The sequence below is a fragment of the Anomalospiza imberbis genome, chromosome 9 (assembly GCF_031753505.1).
Source record: "Anomalospiza imberbis isolate Cuckoo-Finch-1a 21T00152 chromosome 9, ASM3175350v1, whole genome shotgun sequence".
Classification (NCBI taxonomy): domain Eukaryota; kingdom Metazoa; phylum Chordata; class Aves; order Passeriformes; family Viduidae; genus Anomalospiza; species Anomalospiza imberbis.
Window position 1 is genome coordinate 612,162 of NC_089689.1, and position 8,414 is coordinate 620,575.

Sequence of the window (8,414 nt, forward strand, 5' to 3'; positions counted from 1 at the left end):
TTCCGCAGATTGTGAGCAAAACACTGAAAGGTTTCTGGGAGAGGGGATGCAGCAGTGGATAGTGTGGGCAGGCAGCCTGCTGCTAATCAGGAGCTCCTTTATTTCACAGTGGGAGCAGGACTTAAAATGCAGCAGCCCATATGCACCTCCGTCTGCCCAAAGCCTTCCCCTCTTTGATAAGAATGGTACAGGCTGTGCTGAGCTGCAACTCGATAAATATCAGCCAATTCTCTCTCTCCCTAGAGGGGCAGCTGCCTTCTGCACCATCCAAGGGCTGAGGACAAGTAGCTGAAGTCATTCTGTTCTTGGAACTACAGCAGAGCCAGGGCAGTGCAGGCACCCCCACAGGTGTCTCATGGGTTCATTCTTTAGCATAAAGTACCCTCAGAACTGCTTCAAAGACTTCTCTGGGCAGGCACAGTTAAGCCTTTTATTGTAATTAACCAGCTTTCCTTAGTGATACCAGAGTCCCAGGGTCTGGCTTTTGATTTTGCAAATGCAAGTGGAGGTGTTGCAGTGATACCCATATCTAAGGCAGATGTGCTGCCAGCCTCCTAAATTCCTTTTTTCCATGCATGTAAGTGAGCTGTCCTCAGATTTATGTGCTGAGACATGCACATTTTATATTCCAGTAGTGCCTTGCACCCCCTTCAGGCTTTTGTTGCAGCCTCACCAAAAATACAGATTCACATGACTCTGGAATAAAACAGGAAAGTCTCATCTGCCTAGGTAGTTCCCTGGTGAATTTACATTCTTCTTTCCTTAAGAGCTCTATTTCCTGCATTTGTTTGGATTATGGTAACCTTTTCTGTTTAAAATTCTTGTTCCTTTCTTGATCCAGGTTACTTTAAATAGAAGAGGAAAGGAATTAACAGAGAAGCCAGCAAAGCTCATCTCACTTCTCAGAATTGATTCTCTGACCTTTTTTACTATCTGTATCCCCCCGTGAAAATCTGCTTTTCATCTGCACCATTCCAACCTCCTGCAATTGAGGAAGTCCCCGAAGCTTTTTGAGCCCTTTTCAAAGATTCCACCTCTGCAGCCAGACACCGAGCTTCGTTTCTGGTAAGGTTTTCAATCTCTCTCACCCCTTTGTCTGGTTTTTATACGTCACCCTCTTCCTCTTGGGTGGGCAAAAAGGGGACGGGTGCTGCTGCTGAGCTGACTCCTGACTGGGTCACCCAGTGCTGCTGGGCTGTCTGGGCTAGGCTATAAAACAGAGCCAAGGCAGCGCCGCTGCCTCACACGCCGGGCTGAATCCCGCAGTCGGCGCAGGACCCGTGCGCAGCCTCTGCCGCCTCCTGCCTTGTTGTTTTTCCTGGAATACTGATCCGACCTCGGGAGCAAGATGTGCAAGGGACTCGCTGCACTGCCAGCCACTTGCTTAAAAAGGTACTGTTTATTTCTGAGCATCTGGTAATGGTCTTGTTAGCCCGGAGACACGCTGATGCATTGCGCTTTGTGTCCCAGGCAGGAGGACGGATTTGGCTCTGGTTATTTTGCAAGATTAGATACAAATGATTGCTTAGAGGCTTTTGTGGTTTTTTTCAGCTCGAAGCAGAATTGCAGAAAGGTTTTGTAGGGAGCTGGGGGAACTCCAAAGCCTTCCTTCCCATCACCCCACCATCAAAACCAGCAGCTTTTAGCATTGTGATATTTTGATATTCCTGTCAGCTGCTTCTGCTGCAGTCTTTGCACCCCTTTTCTCCTTTGGCTCCTCTCTGCTAAATTTTCTTGAGTCTTTTGAGGGGGAAGCAGGGCAGACAGGTTAAAAATTAAAGATTATCCCCTGAAATGCATTTCAAATGCAGAAATGCAGCCTGGCAGGACCAGAGACCCGTGTGCCAGCAGGCAGGGATGCAGGGCACGGTGGATGTGGATGCGGCACCAGCTGGTGCGGGATCAGCCTGAGTTCCCTGGGTGATGGTGAGGGACCAGGTCCGGCTGTACCCCACTGCACAGCACCGTGGGGCTCATCACACCCCTGCCGTGTGGTGCCAATCAGGATGGGCTGAACTGAAGCCCCTGGCTGCGCCCCGGTGTGTGGGATCGGCAGAGCAGAGCCTGCACCATCACAAAGGTGCCCTGGGCGGCACGGCCTGCCCCATAGCCCAGCATGAGGGGTCTCTAGGCTGGCATGAGCCCTCCTGGAGGGGTGTTACTCCCTTACAGGTGCTCTGGAACCTGGAGATGCCCAGGAGGAAGGCACAATGCTCCCTTCTCATCCAGCCCATCTAAACTCGTGCAGGTCTCTGATGGTGCAGCACTGCCTTTCTGCCCACCCGTGCCTTCAGCAGCACTCCTGAGGCTGCTTCCCAGCAGCTGTGCAGTGGGTTGGGAAAATGCAAGCAGAGACTCAGCTAGCTCCCATCTCAGGATAAAGCTTCCTGCTCATGGTTGGATTTGAAAACAGGTGCTGAAAATGCAGAGGGAGAGTGTTGACACTTCTAATTTGCAGGAACATTTGATGAGGATTAAAAAAAATTTGCAAAATACAAGGTAAAATAGTTCACATATTTTGAACACCTCTGTCCAGGATTCCCAGCAAAATCCCTCTCTTCCAGAAAGCTGTGGGACTAGCTGGAAGCAGCAGTGTCTTGTTTCCTCCTCCTGCCAGCCTCCTGCAGACCTGAGCAGTCTCCTTGTCCTGGGCAAGAAGCAAGACAGCACCAGGCAGCCCAAGCCTGGCAGCCCAGAGTCCCCATGGGTGCCTGGGCAGAGCCTGGGTGTTTGTGTTGGCCACAGGAACCCTGCTCTAAAGCAGATGTGAGCTCCCTATGTTCTCCCCAGTTGCTGGAGCTGTTTAAGGAAACATTTCTGAGGCAAGCAATGAGATCAGGTATGGCCAGGGCCCCTAACAGGGTGCTGGAGGAGAGAGCAGTGCTAGGGGGCCGAGCAGCTACCAGAGCTCAGCCCTGTGGCACAGCCTCTTGCTCTTTTCCAGGCTCAGATCTGAGGAGAAGGACAAGAATTTCCTGCTTTACACTATCGCTGCACCTTGGGGCAGGCCAGGGCTTGTGCCCCTGAGCAAGCAGGCATGGTTTACCTGCCCCTCATTCTTAAACTGGAAGGAAACCCAGAGAGATACCAAAGCCAGTATCAGCTGCATATCTAGAAGCTGCTGTGAAGAAATGATTGTCCTGAGCATGCTGGAAAGTGGAACAGAATTAAGGATGACTCTTCAGAGGAGCTTGCTGTGGAGCAAGGAAGTAGCTTGCAGACAGTGTGGGCTGGTTGTGGTGGAGCTCTTGGCTCATCCCCTGACCTCACCCCACAGTCTTGCTGCAAGCCATTGACTTCCTCCCTTCCCTCCATGTCATGGGCTTGGTGGGGTGGCCTGGCATAGCCCTGCTGTTTCTGTGGCCAGCTGATGAGGTGGGGAAATGGCAGGGGCCGCAGGAAGGGCGTAAGAACCACACATTGGCAGCTGGACAAATCAGCTCAAGGAGAGGTGATACACACAGCATGGTGATGCTTTTCTATCACAATATTTTTACTGTAAATAGTAGGAAAACAACAGCTTCTCCCCCTTTGCCACCTGCTTCCAGGCTGATGACCTTCTCAGCAAGATGCTGTTGAACATGAAAAATTACTTCTTTGGCATTGTTGAATTTGTCTAGAACAAAAAATGTGCATTATGCAATGAGTGGAAAATCAGCACTGGAGTCTCTGTCAGTGACCTGCATTTGTGTCACTGAGTAATTCTGGAGGAGCCTGTGCAGTGAGGAGGCTGCAGAGGGAGTGCAAAGCATTGTCTTCATCTCCTCCTTGATTTTTTTCTTTCAGTGCCAAAGACATGAAGCACCGTCTGGGCTTCTTGCTGCAGAAGTCAGATTCCTGTGACTACAGCTCTTCCCAGGGCAAGAAGGAGAAGTTATCTTCAAGCCAGAGGTAAGAGCAGGTGCTGTCACCTAGTTAATCCCAGACTGGCTGCAGCATGTTGTTTATTCCTTCACCGAGCTGGACTCCATTAGTGGTTCTGCTGCTGCTTGCCAGTTCTACCTGAACACCTGTGCTTGGATGTAGTGTGGCAATAGCCCTTAGGTGTTGATAGTCCTGTCAGCTGACTATCAACACCTGAAGACTTCGATTTCCATGAAGAATGCTGAACTAGAGGTCCCTTCTGTCACCACTTCCATGATGCAATATGAATGAGCACAGGGGAGGGTGTGTACAGTGTCCAATGACTCTATTCCAGACCCAGTGCAACTGGACACACTGCAGAATCAGCATCCCGTGCCCCTTTGAGCTGGATTTGTGCAATGGTCCACACTGCTGCACAGAGGTGTCGTCACACACACCAGCCAGCAGCCTGTCAGGGTGTCACTGCTCTCCCCAGTCTGCAAGGAGACAGTGTTCCCTCCAAAGAGAGCTCCAAAAGCCAAGGTTTGCTACTGGAACAGATGAGCCCAGGGTGTTCTACTGTGGTAGAGGAAATGAATGCAGGATGTGATCCCTGTGTGTTTCTAGTTCCCACCGTCTTCTCTTCCACACAGCTACTGTTCCCCTGACAGGTTAAAGGAACCAGCCCTTTGGAGTTCACTGATACGACCTGTAAGAGTGATTCCAGGTCTGTGCTCCAGCAAGAGATACAGCCAAGCACAAAATAAATATTAATTCCACAGCAATTTTTTTCCAGGAAAATTCATTTCTAGCCTATGGCTTGTGATGAAGATTGCAAACCAAAATTTCTGTAGGTTAGATCTGGGATCCCTGGGGGTATCTGTAAAACAAGCTGATATTTCATTCTCGGTCTCTTGTGTATGCTCTTACAACAATCAGGGAAAAAGATTTTTCTAGTGGTGTTGAGAAACAAACCAAATTTGTCCTTTTTGTACTCTCTTTAATTCAGCCCTGTGTTTCTCCCTTTGTCTCTTCTTAGGCTTAGCCAAGAGGAAGTCAGAAAATGGGCAGACTCTTTGGAAAATTTGATCCATCATGACAGTAAGTGAAGAGGGCTCTTATGCTGCCCGCAGAGCATAAGAGCTGTGCTCTGAGCAGTCCTGGGAGGGGACACGGGACATTATCTTATTGTCTCTTAGGGGCACACAGGAGCTCCTGGGGCCATGCAGACCTCTGGGAGGCGTGGGGAAGGGGCCTCTAGCTCAGATTCAAGGCAAGGGTCAATCCCAATGCATCATGACTGTGGTTTTGACCTACTGCTGAGCTGTTTGTTTTGTGAAAGCAACTGGTTTAGCCAGTTAGTGCAAGAGGAGGGCAGGACTGGGACACACAGTTAGTGGTGGGTTAAACAAGAACCAAAAGGTGGAGCTATTATTTGCAGCTGAACCCATGGGAGACTTTGTCTTCCCATCAGCTGTGGGCTACATGGATGTCCTTGAGGTTTCCTTCACATTGTTCCCATGGTCTGAGACTCTGTGGAGCATGCTGGCTGTCTCCTCGAGGCCTCCTGGGAACACACGAGTTGCTTGTGTTCCCCTGGCAGGGACACTGAAGGTCACAGTGGGGGAACAGGCAGCTGGGGCCCTACGTGTGACATCCCCATGGGACCTGTCTGCATTCCAGCCTCCCCGGCATGCAGGAGCTGTCCTCACTGTCAGCCTCAGGGCAGCTTCTCATTCAGCTCTGGCAAGGAGAACCCACAATCACTGTTTGCTGGGGTTCAGGGGTGCGACTGTTCGGGGACCAATGCTCTTGCCTGACCTAGTTTTCCTCTGAACAATGCATAGGAGGACTGGCTGCTTTCCGTGCTTTTCTCAAATCGGAGTACAGTGAGGAAAACATCGAGTTCTGGGTTAGTTGTGAGGAGTACAAGAAAACCAAGTCACCAGCCAAGCTCAGCCCCAAGGCCAGGAAGATCTACGATGAGTTCATCTCAGTGCAGGCCACAAAAGAGGTATGTGCACTGAACATTCCTTGGGCAAAGGCACTACCCTAAATTCTGAACCAGCAGTGCAGCCAAGCAGAGGTGAATAGTTTCACAAGAGATGGAGGCTTCTGCTTCTCTGCTAGTTAGCAGGGACATGGTGGGTTTCTCATTGATTTTATATTAAACTTGGATAGAGAGAAAGTGTGTTTAGTTACAACCATGTGGCCATTCCGTGCACACACTGAAAGGGAAGAAGCCCAAGAGGACCATGATTCCAAATGTTTCAGCTGCTCCCATGCAATTTGAGTTTCCTGGCTAGCTGCATCCCAGAGGGATGCGTGTCAGTCTCCCCTGACAGCTGTTCTGGTAGCAGAGATGCATTGGTATCCAGCTGCACAGATTCTGCTGAGGCTACAGGGTGTCAAACAGCCATTTTGGCCAACTGCTCAGCAAGCACACATGGTAGAGACACACTCGGATTTTCCCTTTCCTATGCCCCATCTGTGACAGGTTCTACTTACACTGTCCCTTTGGTCCACAGGTGAACTTGGATTCATGCACACGAGAGAAGACGAGCCACAACATGCTGGAGCCTACACTGTCCTGCTTTGATGAGGCTCAGAGAAAAATATTCACCCTCATGGAAAAGGATTCTTACCGTCGCTTCCTCAAGTCCCCTTACTACCTGGACTTGGTCAGCCCGCCTGGTGCTGGCTGTGGGCCCGAAAACTGCAAAAGAAACCACACTCACAGCTTAGACTGCAACTCCAACATCATCTCTCAGTGCGCCTGAACCTGCAGCAAGGCGGGGGCGGGCTGGGCTCTTGCAGAATATACGGCAGCAAAAGCATTCATTGGCATGAAGCAACAGAGCTGTCTCCAGTAGCTGTCTAATGTTCCAGTTGTATCCCATGTCATGCAGCAGCCAGCATTTGTAACCCAATCCAGGCTCAGTGTGTGTAGCAAACCCTCCTCTGATGGGTCGGTGTAGGAGCGCTGGGGTCTGTGTCTGGCAGGAGCTGGGGCAGTCACTGCGTGTGCCGAGGCTCTGCCGAGCCCTGTGAGCCCAGCAAGGTGCTAGGGAGCTCGCATCAGCCCTGGCTCTGCTCACGGAGGGACCAGACTGGCAAGGTCACTGTGTGACACCCAGCGAGGTGCAGGGCAGAGAAGAAGCCGAAAGAGGTGCTGGGGACTGTGATCTCCCCCTTCTAATCTGCAAAGGTTTAGGTGAAAAGGACTGGCTCTGGTTCTTAGCTGTTCATAACTCCCAAATGTCCAGCTCTGTTTGCTCAGAGCTCAGGCTGTGCTGCATTGCAGTATCAGGCACAGGAAGAGCTCCTACTCTTTCTTGAAGGGAGACCAAAACTTTTCAGACAGCCTCCCTCAATCATCACAGCCACAGTCGCAGGGAAGCTCAGCCTCCCTCAGTCATCACGGGAAGCTCTTCCCTCTGGCTGCTGCTCCCTCTGTAGCACCCCGTTTATGCTAGCCAAGGATCTTCCCTAGGGCTGTGCAGAGCCGTCACTTTGGGGAAGGCTCATTATTTCCTGTTATTAATTGTGACCTTCATGCTCCCAGGTTAAATAGTCCATCAGAGCAGAACAGAAACATGTTCCTTCTCTCCCAGACAGGTGTATTTTCCTGACTCTGGGAGTGCCATTTCAGGTTTGCCTGTCCTGGCTTGTAAGAAGCAGTTTGTGAGGGAATAGGACCACCATATCTCAGGAGAAAAGGCCCTACTTGGGAGTACTCGAAAATGTTGGAGTTTTTTAAGGTATTATTTATGTATTTCAGTAGTTGCATGGTTCACTTTTCCTGAAGATGGTAGGAGGAATGTCTCTATCTCATTACTGCTCCGGGGCTTTGCCAGAGGGCAGCTGACTTTTTAATTGCTATGGTGAGACACAGCCTTTGCTGTGGGCTTCGGTACTGACCTGCAGTGGGAAGCATGGGAGGCAGCTGCAGGATTGCTGCTGTGCCAGGTGTCCCACTGTCTCCCAGCCTTGGTCTCTCCTTCATTAGGTATTGCTGCTCTGGCCACTGTGTATCCTGCGCTCTGCATCCCAGTCCATACAGCAGCTCTCACACCAGGGTTTTGGCATTGCAGGAGGAGGCTGTGGCTCTCCAGGCCCACAGAGAAACTTCTTTTTTAACATGTGCTTTATTTTGCATTTATTCAATGTACTCACACCTATCACCCTGCATGCTCAGCTAAGAGATGGAGAGGCTTGCTAAAGCACTGAACATAGCCAAGCATGTGGCTATGTTTTATTTTCCCCTGGTACTGGGAACTCTTGGTAACTATTGCAAAAACTGTATCAATATTTAAATAATGATGAATGCAGTCTAAATAAAGATGTTTGTGTTAGTCCCTTCTAAAATGCTATTATGTGAACAAAAGAAAATGCATGGAGATCCAATTCATTGGACAAGGTTGCTCTAAAAAGTTATGTTACAAGTGGCTTCACTCAGAGATTGTTTTAAGTCACAGAAAGATGAAACAGCAGATGAAGCAACAATTATATCCTTCAAGCACCTTCAGCACCATGAGCCTGGAGGATACGGGGCTTTTATGGGTCTATGC

General features: G+C 50.1%; 1 protein-coding gene across 5 annotated transcripts; it reads left to right on the forward strand.

Annotated features, from left to right (window-relative positions):
• Nucleotides 1-246: 246 nt before the first annotated feature.
• On the forward strand, nt 247-8,211 carry RGS4 (regulator of G protein signaling 4). 5 transcript variants are annotated; one of them, XM_068199183.1, is made up of 6 exons: nt 247-348; nt 842-1,065; nt 3,787-3,891; nt 4,883-4,944; nt 5,691-5,857; nt 6,372-8,211. In XM_068199183.1, the coding sequence occupies exons 3-6, from the start codon at nt 3,797-3,799 to the stop codon at nt 6,621-6,623; spliced, it is 576 nt and encodes a 191-aa protein (XP_068055284.1). In that variant the 5' UTR covers nt 247-348; nt 842-1,065; nt 3,787-3,796; the 3' UTR covers nt 6,624-8,211. The 5 variants fall into 5 exon arrangements, with proteins under 5 accessions (XP_068055284.1, XP_068055285.1, XP_068055283.1 ...); XM_068199184.1 differs by lacking the exon at nt 247-348 and adding an exon at nt 562-729; XM_068199182.1 differs by lacking the exon at nt 247-348 and adding an exon at nt 628-740.
• Nucleotides 8,212-8,414: the final 203 nt, after the last annotated feature.

What these genes read in the sequence shown, in the direction of transcription:
- RGS4 (XM_068199181.1), top strand. Translation starts at nt 1,349, where the DNA reads ATGTGCAAGGGACTCGCTGCACTGCCAGCCACTTGCTTAAAAAG. An exon ending in AAATTTGATCCATCATGACA is followed by an intron (nt 4,945 to 5,690) that starts GTAAGTGAAGAG and finishes AACAATGCATAG; the next exon opens with GAGGACTGGCTGCTTTCCGT. An exon ending in CAGTGCAGGCCACAAAAGAG is followed by an intron (nt 5,858 to 6,371) that starts GTATGTGCACTG and finishes TTTGGTCCACAG; the next exon opens with GTGAACTTGGATTCATGCAC.